The sequence below is a fragment of the Leopardus geoffroyi genome, chromosome C1, assembly GCF_018350155.1.
Source record: "Leopardus geoffroyi isolate Oge1 chromosome C1, O.geoffroyi_Oge1_pat1.0, whole genome shotgun sequence".
In the NCBI taxonomy this organism is placed as follows: Eukaryota; Metazoa; Chordata; class Mammalia; order Carnivora; family Felidae; genus Leopardus; species Leopardus geoffroyi.
The window spans coordinates 33189523-33211456 of NC_059328.1; the positions used below are offsets into that span (position 1 = coordinate 33189523).

General features: G+C 41.4%; 1 protein-coding gene across 1 annotated transcript in view; it reads right to left on the minus strand.

Annotated features, from left to right (window-relative positions):
• The window catches only part of ZMYND12 (zinc finger MYND-type containing 12), a 28368-nt gene that overhangs the window by 4336 nt on the left and 2098 nt on the right, over nucleotides 1–21934 (minus strand). The window contains exons 3-6 of the mRNA XM_045476904.1: nucleotides 12431–12572; nucleotides 11158–11329; nucleotides 2483–2652; nucleotides 57–179 (exon numbers count right to left, since the gene is read on the minus strand). Of these exons, the coding sequence (XP_045332860.1) occupies nucleotides 57–179; nucleotides 2483–2652; nucleotides 11158–11329; nucleotides 12431–12572 (607 nt within the window). The remainder of the gene's footprint in view (nucleotides 1–56; nucleotides 180–2482; nucleotides 2653–11157; nucleotides 11330–12430; nucleotides 12573–21934) is intronic.

The following is a 21934-nucleotide window of genomic DNA, read 5'->3' on the forward strand; positions in this document are numbered from 1 at the left end:
GTTGTAACTCAGAAGGCCAAAGCATCAAGGCTCAACTCCCATATTCCCCAGCTCACCTTCGTGTACAATGTGTCTGCCACGTCCAACTTTTTAAGGCCATAGAAGATATTAGCCAGGTGGAAGTAGCCTCCTGACGTCCTGATATCCTCTGTTCCAAATGCACAACTGGCAAAATAAATCTACAGCAGAAGGAAGAAGGGGTGCTTCAGTTCCCTTTGTAAATCATGTATCTGATTTTAAAAACTTGTACACCTAGAATTTGTAACGATACAAATAAAATTAAAAAGCGGGCAAAGGATCTGCATAGACATGTCCCCAAAAAGATATGCCAGAGGCTAATAACACATGAAGTGATGCTCAACATTGTTAGTCATTACAGAAATGCAAAATAAAATTGCAGTGAGATACCACTTCACACACACTAGAATGGCTCTCATCAAAAAGGCGGAAAATCAGGTTGGCAAGGACATGGAGAAAACGGAACCCTCGTCCACGGCTGGTGGGAATAGAACATGATGCAGCCTCTGTGAAAGACGGTTCGGCAGCTCTCCAAACATTCAACAGTGAGTTACTACATGACCCAGCAATTTCGTTCGTAGACGCACACCCAAGGGAAATGAAAACTTGTGTCCACACTAAGACTTGTACACAAACATTCACAGCAGCGATACTCATAACAGTGGAGACAACCCCAATGTTCATCAAGTAATAAATGGCTGGACAAAAATTGTGTATATCCAGAAGATGAACACTACTCAGCAATAAAAGGAATGAGGTATTGATACAACAACATGGATGAACCTCTAAATAATTCTGCTAAGTGACAGAAGTCAGATGAAAAGACAACATATCATTCTGCTTATAGTAAATGTCCAGAAAAGGCAAATCTAGGGAGACAGAAAGTGGTTGCCTGGGGCTGGGGGTCAGAGTGAGAAATAAACTGCAAATGGATATGAGGGATCTCTGGGGTGATGGGAATGTTCTAAGACTGGACTGGACTGATGGCTGTACAACTCTGTGAGTTTACTAAAAATCATCGAGTTGTATACCGAAAGTGGGTGAAGTCTATGATATGTTATCAATGAAGCTATGGTTGATTTTTTTTTTGAAAGGTAGGCAGAAGAATCTGAGTTTGATCTGTATCTTAACTGTATGGCCCAGCTCAAGACAGAATCTGTTCCTCTGTTTAATTTGTTGTGGAGTGAGAGTATAGAGAGAAAAGGCAGAGGAAAAAGTGTCTTAGTCAGTCTCCTAGGTGGAAATAGATGGCACCCTCAAAGTATTTCCTGAAGACAGTTTAATGAAAGGATTCTTTAAAGAGACCTACAGAGGTCAAGGAACCAACAAGAGCTAGTAAAGCCCCAGGGACCATGAACGGCAAGAAACTATTACTGTCCAGACTCCTGAAAAAGCGAGGGAGAAAGCAGGGTCACCGGGGCCCCACAAGAGCTAGAGCAATGGGAGAAGGCCACCTGCCAGGAGCTGTGGCCATGGAGGAGCACTGCTCGTGCCAGAACTGGGGTGGAGCAGGAAGGCAGCAGAGAGAGTAGATACCCAACCTCTATCTCCTCCCAACATCCACGCCCCTGTCACGCCTCTCACTCTGCAAATCCAACAGAAGCCAAAAAGCAATAGAGTCCGGTCATGTAGTCCACAGAGGTCGGCCTCCCAGGGCACAGTAGAGCAGAGAATGGATTTGGGGTAAGGGGATATGGAGACTAGCCAGCACAAGTTTCCAGTGGATTTATCGACATTGTGCAGTGGCAGGCAATCAGAGGGAGGGCTGCCCGGTGGAGAGGCTGAAGAGACAACCAACTTGCGTGGAGATTGCATCCTGACCCTAACCTCATCCAGATTTCAGGCTCAGGAACTTTTCTGTCTGGTAATATTGTCCACAGCTGAAATCCTAACAGAAACAGCATAAATTCTGAAAGAACAGCTCAGTCCTCACCCTCATCATCATCTTATCTAACATTTGTACATAGTTTCATAGTTTATAAAGTATAGTGTATAAGAACTTTCATATGCCAACAGCTCTGAAGTAGAAACACTGATGTTATATGTAAAAATAACAGCCAAAATGCTGCATAGATATTGTCCTATTATTAATCTCTTCAATGACCCAATGAGGCACAGCCTATTTGATGATTTCTGTCTTATACTTGATGAAAGAGTTGAAATAATTGGTCCAAGATTATGGCCAAGAGTAAAAGTAAAGCCCTTCTCTTAACCAGTGTGCTGTTCTGCCTTCCTTTATTATCCTCAGAGCAGTCAGGCTTGCAGAAGTGGCGTGACCTGGCCTGGGGATGCACAGTCAGGAGGTGGAGAGGCTTGAACTCAGGTTGTTAGAACCACGTTCTCGCTGATACCTCACCGGTCAGTTGTAAACGGAAAGTTTTAGAGAAGGGCTCAGTTAAAAAAGAACAAAGCTCAGCATAGCTGTTCTCAGAAACATTCAGGTGTCATAATTTAGCTTGTTTACATCATTGGCCAGATGATAACGGGCTTCCTCGTAGTTTTCCTTAGCTATGTGGAGAAGTCCCAGGTTCCGATGCAGTAAAGACTGGATGGCATAAGAGCATTCCGTCGATTTGAGGACTGTCCACTGGGCTTGGGATAGGTATTCCTCAGCTTGGACAATCTGGCCCAGACCTGCCCAAAAGAAGTAAAGAAGGTTAGAATTTATATCCTGGCCAGAGAACACATGATGAAATATGAGTCAGCACCCATTCACTCATTTATTCATTGACTCAAACATTTATTGACACACAAAACTTGTACATGAACATTCATAGCAGCCTAGCCATAATAGCCAAAAAATAGAAACAACTTAAATGCTCATCAGCTGATGAGTAGATATACAAAACGTCGTCTATCCATATCCATGGGTGGAATATTACTCAGTCACAGAAAGGAATGAAGTACTGATCCAGGCTATAGCATGGATAAACCTTGAAAATATTGCACTAAGTCAAGGCAGACAGATATAAAAGGCCACATAATGCGGGACTCCACTGATATGAAATGTCCAGAACAGCAAATCCATAGAGACAGAAAATGGTGGCCAGGGATTGTGGGATGGAGAACGGAGGGTGACTACCAATATTCCATATTGGTATGGGGTTCCATTTTGGGGTGACTAAAATGTTCTGTAATTAGACGTGGTGATGGTTGCACAATCTTGTGAATACACTCAAACCGCTGAATTGTACTTTAAAGGAGTGGATTTTATGCATGTGAAGTGCATCTCAATTAAAAAGTTATGTCTATGTATATTTAATATCTTTTATGTACCAGGCCTTGTGTTGATTGATGAGGATTCAAAGATGAATCAAAGCCACTGCCCTTCAAAAATTTACAGCTGGGTTCAGGAAATTCATGTGTGTGTGGCATGAAAACAAACACATTTGTAAAATAGTGTAAGTGCAACAATAGTAACATCATAAGGTTTGGAAGTTGCAGAGATGAGGAGGTGTTTAATTCTATGGATGGGGTGGAGAGTGGGCATTGGAATGGGGAGAAGCATGGTCAGTGCTCTGGATTGAATGCTGTAGTACCCAAAAATCCATAGTTGAAGCCCTAATCCCCAAAGTGATGGTATTTGGAGGTGGGCCTTTGGGAGGTAATTGGGTCATGAGAGTGGAGCCCTCAAGAATGGGATTGGTGCCTGTAAAAGAAAAGGTAAAAGAGAGATGATCCCTCTCTCTGCCCTATGAGGATGCAGTGAGAAGGTGGCTGTCTACAAGTCCAAAAGTGCACCCTCACCAGACACCATATCTGCTGACAACTTGATCTTGGACTTTCAGCCCCCAGAACAGTGAGAAATAACTGTTTAAGTCACCCAGTCTATGGTATTTGTTACAGCAGCCAAACTAAGACAGGAAAATCTGAGCTGAGTTTGTGGAGGATGAAAAGAAGTTTTCCTGAGAGATAAGGGAGGGTGGGCATCCGGGGTGGATAGTAACACATGCAGAACCATGAGATACGAAATAGTGGGCTGTGTTTGGAGAACCATATATGGGTCTGTGACGCTGGAACACAAATGTGTGAGTGATCGAGTGGCAGGAAATGAGGCTAAAGAGGCAGTCATAGGACAGGTCATAGAGGGCTTAGTAAGTTGCGCCAAGGAGCTGGAAGCACGTGGATAAAAGGTAGAGGATTTTCAGAAAGGGAGAGAGAATTGGATTTAGATACAGAAGGATACCCAGGAGCCAATATGGAGGAGGGACCAGAGGGGAGGAAGAAAACTGGAAGACTCTGGAAGACTTTGGAAATAGTTCAGGCCAGAGCCTGAACTAAGGCAGTGAGTAAACATGGAAAAGATACACAAGAGGCATTTAGGAGCCAGAATGGACAACACATGGTTACTAGGTAAAAGGCACCTTTATTTCTAATGTTCAGATATTGTTGATGCTTAAAACTTTTTCTTTGGTTGTGGGGCGCCTCAGTGGCTTAGTCAGTTGAGTGTCTGACTTGAGCTCAGGTCATGATCTCACAGCTCGTGGGTTTTGGCCCCACGTCTGGCTCTGTGCTGAAAGCTCAGAGCCTGGATCCTGCTTCATATTCTGTGTCTCCCTCTCTCTCTGCCCCTCCCCCACTCATACTCTGTATCTGTCTCAAAAATGAACATTAAAAAAATTTTTTTTAAATAAAAAAAACCTTTTCGTTTGGTTGTAAAGATACATAACAGTTTCCCGCCTACCTGCTTGCCTTCTAGGGAGGCTGTCAGAAAACTAAACAGAAAACTTCTGTGACAGCCTTCTGCAGAGCAGGAAGCATGCTCTGGGTACAAAGTATTTCATGTAATGGGTGCTGTAGCAGAAATGGTCAGGAGATGAGGCCACACACCCCTCACAAGACAATCTTCAGTTCTGCTTGTGCTTTCTCCCAGGCCCAGTTCATATGTAGGCATTATTTATTCTAGTTGTAATCACAGGTCACCGAATTAAAGGAGGCGAGCTGAAGAAGCAGCAAGCTAAGGGAGGAAACAAGGAACTTATCCTGACTGAAGTTCAAACTAAAACAGGAAAATCCTCAATGAGAAGCAAGAGGCTGAGGCCATGATCCTGGCTCATGCGGACATGGCAAGTCACATCTTCCATGCGGATTTGCTCTGTAAAATAAGAGCTTGAGACTGAGGTCCTCTCAAATTTAAGGAAGCAAATGACTCTTAGCAAAGATTATTTAGACGGGGGAAATTGGTAGAGGGCATTGACGTATATTGGACATTTCTCATTCTCATTGTCCAGTTTTCATTCAAGAAGGCCATGCCAAGGAAGGAAGGGCCCAAGGCCAAGCTGTACCAGCAAATAACAAGCATCCCAAAGGAAAAGGCATCCTTGGGAGAAAAATATTTGAGGCCCCAAATTCAGAGAGCAGGGATAGTGAGGCAGGAGGAGTGCACTGCTCCAAGCAGGTCAGAACTGAGACTGCAGCTGCTGGGTCGGTAAGTTCAGGCATGTTCTCCTAGGCACAGTGTTCGCCTGGACAGGCGTAGGGATGGAGTGGAGATACTAGATACACAAAGTTGCCAAAGGAAGTGAGACTATCCTAAAAGGTCATGTCCTAAAACGTATGGAATAGAAAAAGAAGGGATAGCCAGTTAAGGAGTAATGACACTCACCTGCAGGGTGAGACAACAGGCTTACGCCGGGCTGGCGGCTGAACTGAGAGACATTATGGAGGAAGATTTTGTAAGGCTTGGTGACAAAAGCAAAAGAGCCCAGAATACACAGAATAAAGCAGTCACAGATAATCATCTGGGAGGCTGGGAGGCATCCAGGGGAAGGAAAGGGAATTCGTATTTACTGAGGGCCTGCTATTTGCTGTGTGTACGTCACGCTAGGCCATTTGCATCTGTGATCTAAGTCTGCCAACAACCCTGTGAAATACGTATCAGAGGAGGAAACTTCATCCATTCATTCAACCGTACATTCGTCTAATTTAGACTCTGCACCGCTTTACTAGCTGCTCAGCGCATGCTAGTGAATGAATAAAACACACATGATCTCTGACCTCGAGGAGCTTATAACCAAGGGAAGTAGACACACAGTAAAGAAACAAAAATGAAGTGCTGTGAGGGAAATGAACAGAACACGGTGATCAAAAAAAAAAGAGGGAATGGGGCGCCTGGGTGGCGCAGTCGGTTAAGCGTCCGACTTCAGCCAGGTCACGATCTCGTGGTCCGTGAGTTCGAGCCCCGCGTCGGGCTCTGGGCTGATGGCTCGGAGCCTGGAGCCTGTTTCCGATTCTGTGTCTCCCTCTCTCTCTCTCTGCCCCTCCCCCGTTCATGATCTGTCTCTCTCTGTCCCAAAAATAAATAAACGTTGAAAAAAAAAAAATTAAAAAAAAAAAAAAAAAAAAGAGGGAAGAAACCTACCTTGATTGGATGTTTAGGGAACACCTCTCTGAGAAGGTCATATTTACGCAGACACCTGATGATTGAAGAGAAGCCAGCTGTTGTATAAGGGACTAAAGCAAGAGTTGGAATTTGAACCCAGGTTCTCCTGCTTCCAATGTGCTGACAACAGTGGGGGAGGGTGAGTGAGGTGGCTCTTCGAAGTGTAACTGAAAATATCATCTCTAGCTTATTAAAACTCCAAAGTTCGACGGAAAGGAAAAGAAAAGGTTAAATACCTCTTATTTTTCCACTCCAGTCTGAAGGAACCTCTAAGATGAGAAAGAGACATGTGCTCAAGGAATGTGATTTATTTAGGGGCGCCTGGGTGGCTCAGTTGGTTAAGCGTCCGACTTTGGCTCAGGTCATGATCGCACGGTTCATGAGTTCGTGAGTTCGAGCCCCATGTCAGGTTCTGTGCTGAAAGCTCGGAGCCTGGAGCCTGCTTTGGATTCTGTGTTTCCCTCTCTCTCTCTGCCCCTCCCCTGCTATTTAAAAAAAAAAAAAAAAAAGAATGTGATTTGTTTAGACTGACAAAAAGGTTGAAAAAGTTTTCAGTCAATGACTGGGGGACGTATTAATGAGAACTTCTATTTAGACAGAAACTTCCCGCTTGCAAAGCACTCTCACGTTCATTACAAATTCATTTAATCCTCAAAACAATCCTGTGAAGGGCACTTAGATTTGCCAAATGCTTTCTCAGGGCCCACTCGGCGCTAGGTTTGTGAGGGGGGGTGGGGTTTGAGCACCTCCTCTGTGTTAAGTGCTGTTCTGTGCGTGAAGACACTCTGATGAGTGAGAATAGGGATAGTTCCGGTTCTCCCTCAGCTTATAGTCCAGAGAGAAAGAGAAACTGTAATTAAGTAATCTCATCAATGGATATGTACACCCAGAAGAGGAAGAGGTTTTTAAGGGGACATATAAAAAGAAACCCGGTCCAGTCTGGGGGCTTAAAGAATTAACTCTTTAAATTCTTTTTTTATATTTTTTTATTTTTTATTTTTATTAAAAAAATTTGTTTTTAGTGTTTATTTATTTTTGAGAGAGACAGAGACAGAATGCAAGTGGGTTAGGGGCAGAGAGAGAGGGAGACACAGAATCTGAAGCAGGTTCCAGGCTCCAAGCTGTCAGCACAGAGCCCGGTGCAGGGCTCGAACTCACGAGCTGTGAGATCATGACCTGAGCCAAAGTCGGACGCTCAACCGACTGAGCCACCCAGGCGCTCCCAAATTTTTTTATTTTGAGAGAGAGAGAGAGAGAGACCAAGCAGAAGAGAAGGGCAGAGCTGGACAGAAAACCCCAAGCAGGTTCCATGCTCAGTGCAGACTCTGATGCAGGATTCGATTCCACGACCCTGCAATCATGACCTGAGCTGAAATCAAGAGTTGGATAATTAACTGACTGAGCCACCCACGTGCCCCAAGGGGGTGGTAACTCTTGAGTTTAGACCTAAAGGATGAATAGGAGTTAGTTAGGTGGAGGGGAGGGGAGAAGAGATGGGGAGAGTGGCTAAAGAGGAGTCTTCCCAAACAAGGAGGCCAGTGTAACTAAAAGGGAGAGAGAAGATGTGAGATGAGGTGACAGAATTCATAAAGACTCGATCACGCCGCAGCTCATAGGCTGCTTAGAGAATCTGGTCTTTACCTAGTGGAATGGTCTGATCACATTTTGTGTGGAGGCCAGACTGGAGGGAGGCCAGATCCCAGCTAGTGAAAAATAGTCCAGAAGAGAGATGATGAAATTTAGGCTAGGGAGACTTTTCTTAAATCCCACAGCTAGTCAGTGTCAGAAATACACAGGGCCTGAGCTGTATCTCTTTGTCCAGTACTCTTCCCAGTAGTTTTGGTGGAGGGACAGCTGGAATGGGGAGCCAGACCTGAGCGAGTGAGGAGGGGCATTCTCGCAGTTACATGGCCTGGTAGAGGGGAGTAAGAGTCCAAACTGGTGAGGAGGGGATCGATGCAGAAGCAGAAGCCCTGATTGAGGAGTCAGAGCCCATGGAAGGAGAGAAGGACATCTGCAAAGGGAAAGAGTAGGGATGGAGATGGGAGATTAGTTCATACAGGGGAACTGATGAAATGTACTAATGAAAAAGGAAGCCAGCATTCTCACTGTCAGAGAAGAGAACTACAGATATGGAATGGGAGGAAATTAGATTGGGCATGGGTTCATGCCAGTACCTCTAAATTCAGTCCAACAGGTGTTAGTAGAGGTACCAGGTACTGGCATGGACCCATACTCATATCTCTATCTCTATCTATCTATCTATCTATCTATCTATTCATCTAACTATCTTTCTAGAGAGAGAGAGAATGAATTTAGATGTAAAATGTGCATACATTATTATATTCATACATATTCCCTAACTCTGTCCATTGAGAAGGCCTAGGAGTACCCCTACCCCAACAGCAATGCATATGTCTAGTGCACAACTCTTGGCTTCTGAATCCCATTTTCCACTAAAAAAAAAAAAAAAAAAAAAAAATCAAGGCTCCTTGGAGGTATGTTGAGAAAGCAGGAAAGTGAAAAAGAACATTGGGGATTGTCAAGGAGACACAGAAGCCAGTTTGAATGGGCAGCCACAAAGCATAAGAGACTCTTAAAAACTGAGAACAGGGGCGCCTGGGTGGCTCAGTCGGTTAAGCGTCCGACTTCGGCTCAGGTCATGATCTCACGGTCCGTGGGTTCGAGCCCCGCGTCGGGCTCTGTGCTGACAGCTCAGAGCCTGGAGCCTGTTTCGGATTCTGTGTGTCTCTCTCTCTCTGACCCTCCCCTGTTCATGCTCTCTCTCTGTCTCAAAAATAAATAAACGTTAAAAAAAATAAAAAAAAAAAAAACAACTGAGAACAAACTGAGGGCTGATGGGGGGTGGGGGGGTGGGTAGCGGGTATTGAAGAGGGCATCTTTTGGGATGAGCACTGGGTGTTGTATGGAAACCAATTTGACAATAAATTTCATATATTTAAAAAAAATGAATGGCCAGCCACTTAGAATAATCTAAGCACCAAATTAATGATAGTAACAGATTATTAACCCATTGAATAGAACACGGAACCAAGAATTCATTCTGATATAAATAAATAAATGAATATATTAAAAGTTTGATGGAATGGGATATTTCTATAGTTTCAGAACACCTCCCCATAAAATACTTACTAATTGCAAAGAGAGGGAAGAGTATACAAAGAAGCCTGTCAGATGCCACCAGTAAAGTAACTTAAATGGGTATCATCAGTAATGGAACAAATTGAAAACATATGCCAACTTGCAGGATGAGCTGAGAAAGAATACAGCCCCACTTCTGTGATATTCCTGCCAAAGATACATCACCTGAGTCCAGTCGTGAAGAAACATCAGAGAGACCCAAATCAAGAGACATTTTATAGAATACTTGGCCTTTAATCTTAAAAGTGTCAGAGTCATAAAAGCCAAAGAAAGATTGAGAAACTATTCCAGAATGAAGGAGACTAAAAATACATGGCAACAAAATGAAAAGGATGATTTTGAACTGTATCCTTCTGCTATAAAGATGTTATTGGGACAGTTGGAGAAATTTGAATGGGATCTGCTTAGTAGATGATTGTAGATGGTGGTGATACTGTGTTATGAAGGAGAACGTCTTTGCAGGAAATGCATCAGGCAAGCAACTTACTCTCAACGTAGCTCAGGGAAAAAAAGTTCAAGGTACTGTATTTCCAATAGCCTTTCTTTAAAAGTTTGTTTTTAAAATTTTTTTTAATGTTTATTAATTTTGAGAAAGAGAGAAAGAGGGAGGCAGGGTGGGAGGGGCAGAGAGAGAAGAAGACACAGAATCTGAAACAGGCTCCAGGCTCTGAACTGTCAGCACAGAGCCCAAGGTGGGGCTCGAACTCACCAGCTGTGAGATCATGATCAGAGCCGAAGTTGGACACTTAACCAACTGAGCCACCCAGCGCCTCTAAAAGTTTGTTTAAAAAAAAAAATAGTGGCTATTAAGATGTATAAAATGGTTGGACAGTAATTAAAACACTGCAGATGCTCAAAAAGGTTAATTCCCCTCCAAAATGCTAATTGTCTTCTTGTAGCAACCACCGTGTGGGATGGAGCTCCGCCAAGGCTGTGCTTCCCACTCTCAGAACCCCCTCTCCCATCCGCGGGAGCAGGATCCTATACTCCTATTACCATGTGACCCTGACACAAAGGTAGGTAAAGGTAAACACCACACTCAAGCTGAGTCAACACAACTGTCTCTTCTAGGAATTGAACACTGGAAATCAGATGCTAATTAGTTTCTATTACCCTCCTTGAACCTGGAGGACACGTAGATTCCCTGTAAATTCAGCTACATCTGATATTTTGGGGTAGCTGTCTTCTGTGGTAGGCATCGGGCAGAAAAATCTGCAGAGATGGAAAATAAAGCAGATGCGAAGACAGAAGCAGAGACAAGAGACAAGGCCCAAGAGAGAAGCAGAGCACCAGCCTCAGTTGGTTACAACACTCTGATTCTAGTGCCTCATGAAGACTCAATTCCCCTGGGACACCCCAGGGTCCTCATAAATGTCCTCTTTCTGCTTAGACCAGCTATTTAGTGGATTTCCATCAGTAGTAGCCCAAAGTTGATGACATCTGCTTCCCCACCTTATGCCAAACTTTACAGCAACACTGCTCTTTCACGAAAAGTGTCTTGGTGCCACTTCCAAGGTTGCACTCTTTGGCCACTGAAATGACCCAGTATAGTGCTCTTTAAGGGGCCCCCGGGGATCTCAAGTCATTTCCCTTACCCAGGCTTGCCTCGGCCAGCAGCAGGTAAGCAGGCACAAGCTCTACAGAACTCAGGCCGTGTAGGTTCATGCGGAAGCGAAGTGAATGCAAAGCTGCCGGGACAGCGGCTTCGTGTTTTCCTTCAAAGAGGTATTTCTGGGCTACAGTGTAGCAGAATTCAATCAAGTGCTTCTGCGGAAGAAAAAACTAGACCATCAATGGCGGGCATAGGTACACCTGGAGCAAGGCCAACACCTAATGAACTGGTCGAGGGCACCTAGCTAACCTGCTTGTATTAGGGTGGCCATGAAATCCAAAATAGGTGATAGAAAAAACCCGGATTGTGAGTTCCTCAAGGGCCAGGAACAAGCGTCCTTTCACCGTAGCTCACTGATCAGCATAAATGAGTGCTTAATAGAAAACTATTCAATAAATATTATTCTTATAATAAAATTGTGGTTTAGCAAAACTGTCATGTCTTAGGACATTCTAAAAAATTCTGGCTTTCTGTTTGAGTTAATTTTGAGAGAAATATCTTCTCTTTCCTTCTGGAGTTAGGATAACAGATATAGCGAATATCAGAAATAACTTAAACTCTGCATTGTCCCAAGGCCATTCTCAAAGTGCCACAATACTAAAATGGATGAATCTGGTGTTTTGAGATTTATGGTTTATAAAGCCCTAATTTTTTTTAGAATATTTGAGATGCTTATCAATGCCATAAAATCTCCTTTATGTATTCCCTAGTGTATTCATACATCATTTTTTTGACCTCCTCCTATGCACCTATGCTGTTATCAACATACTTGGCATATATGGGTGTTAAGGCTGAATTCTGTTCTCCCCTCCCCCAAATTCAAGCTCTAACCCCTAGTACCCAAGAATGTCACTGTGTTTAAAGATGGGGCCTTACAGAGGTGATTAAGTTAAAATGAGGCCATTAGGGTGGTCCCTAATCCAATTTGACTGGTGTCCTTTTAAGAAGACATTTGGAAACACCAGGGATGCCTGTGAACAGAGAAAACCAAGCCTGTTGATACCCATCCTTGATCTTGGGACTTCTAGGTTCCAGAATTTCTGTTGTTTAAGCCACCCAGTCTACGGTATTTTGTTATGGCAGCCTTTGGCACATACAGTAGGTATTCAGTAAATATGTGGGGAACAACTGACTGAATGGTACTGAGGGCACAGAGCCACAAAACAAAGTCTCTGTCCTCAAGGAGGTTCGCCCTTTCTCCTGGTAAGTTTCGCAGCACCTGTGAGCCACCCCTGTCACAGTCCCGCAAGACCCACCTGCCGCTGCCGAAGCTGCTGCAGGCCATGCTGCCGCTCTTCCTCTGAATTGTAGAAGGGCATGGTGGTGCGCAGTGGGATCAGGAGCTGACAGATCTTCTCATGGATGCTGTCCCAGTCAACTCTTTGATGAACCACACCACTGACAATAAAAGCACAGATTTCATGATCTTTACCTTGGGCCTGACCCACGATTCTCTTGACCCTACTACTGGCCCAGCTCTAAAAACTAGAGAAGTAAGCCCAACACATACCGTCAGGCAGGGAACCCGATGCCATTTCTGACACAAATCTCTTTTTTGTCATGAGGCTATTTGATGGTGTAAGAACTAGTTGGGGAGGGAGGCTGCTGTTTCTTTGGGCACAGGGTCACGTTCTGAAGTCACGTGGTGACGCTGTGGCTGTCGCGCCTTTCTGCTTGGTTAGGAACAACAAAGATGACTTTATCTCTCCATTGTTCTAAGACCATTTTCAGAATATCTGAACATCAAAGTTGATGGGTGAGAGGGTCTTTTCCTCAGGGAAGGGAGAGGAATTTACATTGGTTGAGGCTCTAGGAGACACTTTCCTACCATGAGTGCCACTGTGTCACTTAGCTCTGGAGAGCTCTGCTTGCAGTGTCTGTTGTTCCAGGGGGCACAGTGACACGAACACCCTGGGAATGGCCCCAAATCCCAGTGGCGCAGCAGGTGTTTTTGCTAGTAACTATTTCATTTTTTGAGAGCAAAACCAAAGCTATTATTTCAAAGATAAGGAAGCATAGGTGTGGAAAGCTTAAGTAGTTACTCCGAGCCTATACTCCAGAGTCAGGTGTTTTCTTAGTTCTCCAGAGGGAAGCACTGTGACAGTTGGTATAAAGCTTTTCTGAAATTTACATACAGATTTGGTATTTTTAAACACTTAATTGGACAGGACAGCAGCCCTACAGAGAATCCATTCCCATTCCTTAAGTAATTACCTCTGTGAATGATTCCCAAACCTATTACCTGACTCTGACCCTTTCTCCGATTATTTTTGTTTTACATTTCTTTTACATTTTTTAAATGTTTACTTATTTTTTGAGGGAGATGGAGACAGAGACAAGAGTGTGAGCAGGGGTGGGACAGACAGAGAGGGAGACACAGAATCCGAAGCAGGCTCCAGGCTCTGAGCCATCAGCACAGAGCCCGATGTGGGGCTTGAACTCACGAACCGAACTGTGAGATCATGACCTGAGCCGAAGCTTAACCGACTAAGCCAACTAGGAGCCCTCTGTTTTACATTTTTAAGTATACTTTAAATTTGGTGGTTTTTAGTATAATCACAAGATTGCAAAAGCATCACCCTATCTAATGCCAGGACAATTTCATCAATCAAAAAAAAAAAAATCCATTTGCTCTAGCCGGTCCCCTCATTTCTCTCTCCACCCACTGATGCCCAGAAACCACTAATCTACTTTCTCTCTGTGTTTGCCTCTTTGGGACATTACATATAAATGTTAACAGATAACATGGGACCTTTTGGGTCTGGTTTCTTACACTTAGCATGATGTTTGCAAAGTTCATCCATTTCATAGCATTTATCAATATTTTATTCCTTTTTACGACTGAATGATATTCCACTGCGTGGCTGTATCACTTTTAATGTTTATCCATTCATCAGTTGGTGGACATTTGTTACTTCTACTTTTTGGCTATGATGAATAATGCTGCTATGAATACTTGTATACAAGTTTTTGTGTGAACATATGTTTTATTTTAAAGTTTGAAATTTTAAGATTTTAATAGTGTGGGAAGAGGAGAACTTTCACGCAAAAATTTGGATGGTTTTATGGTAATGTCTAGCAAATTTATACATATGCATGACCCTTGTCCAAGCAATTCTCATGTAAGAATTTGCACTACATATGCACAAAACTGCAGCAGACTACATGTGAACATATTATTACTTGCAGAGAAAAATGGACACAACTCACATCTCCATCATTCTAGACTGAACATATATTTTCAATTCTCTGAGCACATACCTAAGAATGGAATTGCTGGGTCATATAGTAACTCTATGTTTAACTTTTTGAGGACTGCCAAAACGTTTTCCACAGAGGCTGAACACTTTTATAGCCCACCAGCAATATATGAAGGGTTCGGTTTTCTGTATCTTTGCCAACACTTGCTATTCTCTTTTTTTAAATTAAAGCTATTTTAGTGTGTGTGAAGTAGTATCTCATTGTGATTTTATTTTGCATTTCCTTAACAAAAATGTTCAGCATCATTTCATGTGCTTGTTGGCCATTTGTAGATCTTCTCTGGAGAATTGTGTATTCAAATCTTCTGACCATTTTTTAACTGAGTCTTTTAGCTTTTTGCTGTTGAGTTTTAAGAGTCCTTTACATATTCCAGACAGAAGATCCTTATCAGATATCAGATTTGTAAATATTTTCTCCCATTCTGTGGGTTGTCTTTTCACCTTCTTGATGATGTTCTCTGATGCACAGTTTATTGGGTTGTTGTTGTTGTTTTGTTTTGTTTTTTGGTACTTACTTAATTTGTAAAAAAAAAAAATCTGCCTTTTCTTTATAACAAATTTCTAATTCTTTTTTTTTCTCTTTTGAGATTTTTATTTAAATTCAAGTTAGTTAATATATAGGGTAAAATTGGTTTCAGAAGTAGAATTCAGTGATTCATTACTTACATACAACATCCAGTGCTGATCACAAGTACCCTCTTTAATACCCATCACCCATTTAACCCATCCCTCTATCCACCTCCCCTCCAGCAACCCTCCATTTGTTCTCTATCATTAAAAGTCTCTTGTCGTTTGCCTCTTTCTTTGCTTTTTTTCTTATTTTGTCCTTCCCTTCCTCTACGCTCATTTGTTTTGTTTCTTGAATTCCACATGAGTGAAATCATGTGGTATTATCTTTCTCTGACTGACTTATTTTGCTTATCTGATGCACAGAAGTTTTAAATTTTTATTTTTTAATTTATTTTGAGAAAGAGAGAGAGCAGGGGAGGGACAGAGAGGGAAAGAGAGGCTCCCAAGCAGGCTCCACACTGCCAGTGCAGAGCCCCACACGGGGCTTGAACTAATGAACCGTGAGATCATGACCTAACCAGAAATCAAGAGTCAGGCACTTAACTGATTGAGCCACCCAGGTGCCCCTGATGCACAGAAGTTTTAAGTTTTGATGAAGTCCAGCTAATCCATTTTTTCTTTGGATCTTTGTGTTTTTGGTGTCCTATCTAAATGGTTGCCTAATCCTAAATTACACAGATTTACAACTAAGTTTCCCTCTGAAAATTTTGGTTTTAGCTCTTACATTTAGCTCTTTTCGTATATGGTGTAAGGTAGGAGTCCAAATTCATTCTTTTGCATGTGGCTATGCACCATCTGGAAGGGACCATTCTTTCCCCAGTTGAATGGTCTTGGCACCCGTGTTGAAAATCAATGGGCCATAAATGTATGTGCTTATTTCAGGACTCTCAATTCTAGTCCATTGATCTGTATGTCTATCCTTACGTCAGTGCCACACAGTCTTCACTACTGTAGCTTCATAGTAACATGTGAAACTGAAAAGTATGAGTCCTCTAACTTTGTTCTTTTTAAAAGACTTTTTGGCTATTCTGGGTACTTTGCATTTTCATATAAATTTTAGGATCAGTGTGGCCATTTATGCAAAAGTGACAGTTGGAATTTTGACACGGATTGCACTAAATCTGTAGATCATTTTTAAGTGTCACTATCTTAATAATAAGTCTTCTTAATACTTCATAAACATATTCATAAACTATGAATATGGAATGTCTCTCCATTTATGTAGGTCTTTCATTTCTTTCAAAAATGTTTGTGTATATACAGTCTTGCTATTCTTGGATTAAAAAAAATTTTTTTGACGCTATTGTGAATGGAATGGCTTTCCTAATTTTCAGATTGTTCGTTGCTAGCATACAGAAATACAACTGATTTTTGCACATTGATCTTGTATCCTGTAACCTTGCTGAATTCATGTATTAGTCCTAATAGGTTTTTTTTTTTCTTTTGTAGGTTCTTTAGGGATTTCTCTATATAAAATCATGTCATCACCAAAAAGAAGTCTTTTTTACTCCTTCTTTTCCAAGTTGGATCCCTCTTATTTCATCGTCTTGCCTAGCTGCCCCAACTAGTTCTAGAACAATGTTGCATAGAAGTAATAAAGGTAACATTCTTGTCTCATTCCTGATTTTTGGGGGGAGGGGGAGAAGCTTTCAGTCTTTGATCACTCAATATGATGTTAGCTTTCTGTTTCTCTATAAGTTTATTCACAGATACCCTTTACCAAGTTATGAAAATTTCTTTCTATTCCTAATTTGTTGTGTCTTTATTATAAAGGGTGTTGGATTTTATCAAATGCTTTTTCTGTATCTATTCAGATTATCGTGTGGTTTTTGTCTTCTAATCTGTTAAAATGATGTCTTAAACTGATTGATATTAGCATGTTGAGCCAACCTTGAATTCCTGGAAGAAATGCCACTTGGTCATGATGTATAATCCTTTTTTATATGCTGCTGGATTTGGTTTGCTAGTATTCTGTTGAGGATTTTTTGCACCCATATTCATGAGGGATGTTGATCTGTAGTTTTTTCTTGTGATATTTTTGTCTGGTTTTGATATTAGGGTAACTTGGGCCTCATAAAATGAGTTGGGGACTTTTTCTTCCTCTTTTACTTTTTGGAACAGTTTTTGAAGAATTTGAAGTTTTTGAAGAATCTTGAAGAACTAACTAGCATTAATTTTTCTTTTAAGTATTTGATAGAATTCACTAGTGAAGTCATCTGGTCCTGGGCTTTTCTTTGTGGGAAGTTTTTGGTTGCTAGCTAAATCTTTTTAGTCAACAGATCAACTCAGATATTCTTTTTCTCTTGAGTCAGTTTGCCAGTTTGTGTCTTATTAGGAATATATTTCATCTAGGTTCTCTAATTTGTTGGCATACATTTCTACATTGTATTCTCTTATAACCTCTTTGATTTCTGCAAAGTTGCTAGCAATGTCCCCACTTTGATTTCTGACTTTAGTAATTTGGGTGTTCTCTTCTTGGTCAATCTAAATAAAGGTTTGTCAATTTTGTTAATCTCTTTAAAATATCAATTTTTAGTTTTGTTGATTCTTTCTCTTGATTCTCTATTCTCTATTTCACTTCTCTCTACTCTAATCTTTAATATTTTCCTCCTTCCATTAGTTTTGGGTTGAGTTTGCTTTTTCTTCCTCTAGTTTCTTAAAGTGGAAGGGCAGGTCACTGATTTGAGATCTTACTTCTTTTATAATGTATGTGTTTATAGCTAGAAATCTCCCTCTGAGTACTGCTTTTACTGCATCCCGTAAGTTTTAGTATTGGTATTTTTGTTCTCATTTCATCTCAAAGCATTTTCTAATTTCCCTTGTGATTTCTTCTTTGACTCACAGGTTAAGACTGTGTTATTTCCATACGTTCATAAATTCTCCAAATTTCCTTCTGTTATTACTAATATCATTCCGCTGTGGTTACAGAACAAACTTTGTATAATTTCAACCCTTATAAATTTATTGAGACTTGCTTTATGGTCTAATACATGGTCTATCCTGGAGAATATTCCATATGCACTTGAGAAGAATGTATATAGATGTCTGTTAGGTCTAGTTGGCTTATAGTGTTGTTCAAGCCTTGTATCTCCTTGCTTATCTCCTGTTCATTATTCACGGTGGAATACTGAAGTGTCCAACTATTAATTATTTCTCCCTTCTCTACTTCATGCATTTTGAGACTCTGTTGTTGGATACATAAATCATGAATTTTTGCATTTCTACAGCCGATTATATATTTTTACTCAAATGTCTAAGTTAACTGATTCCATTTATACATATTCCAAAACTGGTAACAATAACCTAGCACAGGGTCAGCAAAGTCTGTCTGTAAAGGGCCAAATATTTTAGGCTTTGAGAGCTACATGGGTCTCTGTTGTAAAAAGTCAATTCTTGTGGTAGCACAAAAACAGTCATAGACAACATATAGCTTTGTTCAACCTCTCTCTCCTTCTTTCTTTCCTTCTGGGACAACAGAAAGGCAATAAGGTATTTTCTCTTTAAACTGTAACTGCTATCATAGAAATGACATAAAGCACTTAAAAAAACTTTATAGAGAATTACTGTAAACAAATCAATTAAAGCACTTAACAGCCAGGATATAGAAACAGTTGAGTTCCATAGGATATTTATTAAATAGGGACTTTTTGAATAATCGTGTGAGCAATGGAAATACTAATTTACTTAACTGCCTGAATTTTTGTTCCACTGAGAGCATTTGACATATCTAGCCTTTCCAAATAAAATGAGCATTATTTATATATTCATGAGTTATTTTTCTTATTCATCTGTCTAATCCCTAATACCCAGCACAGAGTCATGCATAAAGGAGTTGAAAATATGTTTTCAATCAGGGCTCACAATCAAGTAGCCTGTGAGCTAGACATTTTTTAGCCAATATCATGTTTTGTTTTGTGTTTTAATAAGTTTAATTTTTTTTTTTTTTAATTTTTTTTTTCAACGTTTATTTATTTTTGGGACAGAGAGAGACAGAGCATGAACGGGGGAGGGGCAGAGAGAGAGGGAGACACAGAATCGGAAACAGGCTCCAGGCTCTGAGCCATCAGCCCAGAGCCCGACGCGGGGCTCGAACTCACGGACCGCGAGATCGTGACCTGGCTGAAGTCGGACGCTTAACCGACTGCGCCACCCAGGCGCCCCAAGTTTAATTTTTTTTAAGTTTATTTATTTAAGAGAGACAGAGACAGCATGAGTAGGGGAGGGGCAGAGAGAGAGAGGGAGAGAGAGAATCCCAAGCAGGCTTCACGCTGTCAGCACAGAGCCCAATGTGGGGCTTGAATTCACCAAACCATGAGATCATGACCTGAACTGAATCTAACAGTTGAACACTTAACCGATGAAGCCATCCCAGCCCCCCAACCATTACCATGTTTTTTAGACTAAATTTGGAAGACATTAGGCAGGACACTCATTCTGCAGTTTACCACAGATCATACTGTCTCCTACTATTGAATGCCACTTCACTATTCGTTTTCTTTTCCTGATCAGTGGAAACATTTTAATTTGTGCCCCACACGTTAAATAAAACTTACTGCAAATCACTCTTATCTATATGCAATGATTTGCTAACTTACACTACTAAAGCCTCTTGTAACTTTCTGTAATGTTTCAGTGTGTACTTTAATAAAATTGCCTTTTCTTACAAATGTTCTGTTCCCTGGCTACATTCTCATAATCCAATATAGAACAATATGTGCAAGATTAACAGAGTGTATAAAACAGATGTATTTATAGGAAAAGAGTATAAAGAAATTGACCAAGATATCAGACTATTAATCTCTAAATTGTGAGATTATAGATTATTTTTCTTCTTTATTTTTTATATTTTCAAATTCTCTATAGTAAGCATGAGTTACATTAATAATTAGAGAAAAAAATCTTTTGGGGTGCTTGGGTGGCTCAGTCAGTTGAGCATCCAACTTCGGCTCAGGTCATGATCTCACAGTTCATGAGTTCAAGCCCTGCATCGGGCTTTGCGCTGACAGCTCAGAGCCTGGAGCCTGCTTCCAGTTCTGTGTCTCCGGCTGTCTCTGCCCCTCCCCTGCTCACCCTCTGTCTCTCACTCTCTCAAAAATAAATAAACGTTTTAAAACATTTTAAAAGAAAAAAACTTTTGCAAAAAAAGAAAAAAAAAACTTTCACAAATTCAAGTTTACTGTCCTTCTGGCTCCTTAAATTTGGAATGAAGGAAAAGAATATTTACTGAGTGTCAGTTTGGTTTCAGGCATGATGCTACATGCTTTGCACTTGACCACAAAACCTGGTGAGGGAGGAGTATTAAAGCCCCCATTTCTGAGATGCAGAACAATTAACTCAGCTTTATTTTATGGAAAAATCTTAAAATCCCCAGGACACAAGCGTAGAGAAATCTGAAGAAAAGAAGGTGGAGGGGAGAGGAGAACACCTTAAAGAGAATTAAAGGCAGTGAAAGAGGAGAAAGGAACTAATGGTGGATAAGGGCATAGGAAATAATAATATATTCATGCATTCATCACATATTTAGTTCCGACTGTTTCACGACACTCTGCAAGAGACTGTAAGGTATATACAGATGGGTTTGACACAGATCAAAAGACAGCATTTGCAGGATAGTCCTTCTACACATATTCAACATAATATCCTGCATTAATGGAACATCATAAAATTGAGATAGCACACGTGTCAACAACTAAAATGAAGAAGGGAAGTAAGAGTCATCTGAGAGTAGAGAGTGACGACAAAGTGAGTTGAGAGGAAGAAGGAATTACTTCTGGCTGCAGGGATGAAGGCAAGAGGGAAAGGGGTAGATGCTCATATCAGGTAGAGGCTCTTCTCTCTCCCCTGAGTGCCAGGCCTGTACTTGAAGTGGTTTACTAGCCATCTCTCCCAAGGGACCTGAAGGCCCTCAAACTGTGTATTCCCTACCCAATCTGTCACCCCCCACCACCTCCTTCTGTGTTAATAGGTTTACTATCCACTCAGAAGCTCGCTTATTCAACAAATGATCACTGAGTGTGCAGTATGTGCAGCCAGTAGGTTTAGTAAGAGACACAGATACTAAACAAGTAAACACGAAATACAAAAGTACAGGAAAAACGAAGAAAAAGGTGAGCGAGAAAACTCAGAGAGGAGTACTTCCAGAAAGACCTCTTTGAAGAAATAACATTCCTGAGAACTGAAGGATGAGAGGGAGCTTGTGGCTGAAGAGGATGTTCCTAGTAGAGAAAACAGTCCAGGCAAAGAAACTGAGGGAGGAAAGGACTTGGCAAACTAGACCTGAAGAAAACCTCGGTAACTACATCAAGGAGAAGAGAGGGTGAGTGTAGTGGGAAATGAAGGTAGAGAAATGACCAGGGCTTTGTAGTTTTTGCTACAAATCCTGAATTGTATTCTAAAGGCAATGAAGACACTGCAAGAAAAACACAGATGCCGTCCCTTCCCTCATGGGATATACAGACCTAGTGAGGAATATGGACTATTAAACAACTTATGTCAATCTGTGTCCTAAATTTTAGGCTAGGGAACATATAGAGTGCTGCGAGAGCACTGAGGAGGAACACCTAATTCAGTCTGAGAGAGGTAGATTCACTTTCTACTAGGATCACTGCAACAACTTTTTTTTTTTTTTTTTAACATTTATTCATTTTTGAGAGACAGAGTGTGAGCAGGGAAGGGGCAGACAGACAGAGAGACAGAGAGAGAGAAAAAGATTCTGAAGCAGGCTCCAGGCTCTGAGCTGTCAGCAAAGAGCCCGATGAGGGGCTCAAACTCACGGACTGCAAGATCATGACCTGAGCTGAAGTTAGATGCTTAACTGACTGAGCCACCCAGGCACCCCAACTGCAACAACTTCTTAATCAGTGATGCGGCCTCCAGGGTCTACCTTCCAATTTATCTTCCACACTGCTACTGTCATCCTTCCTTAATACA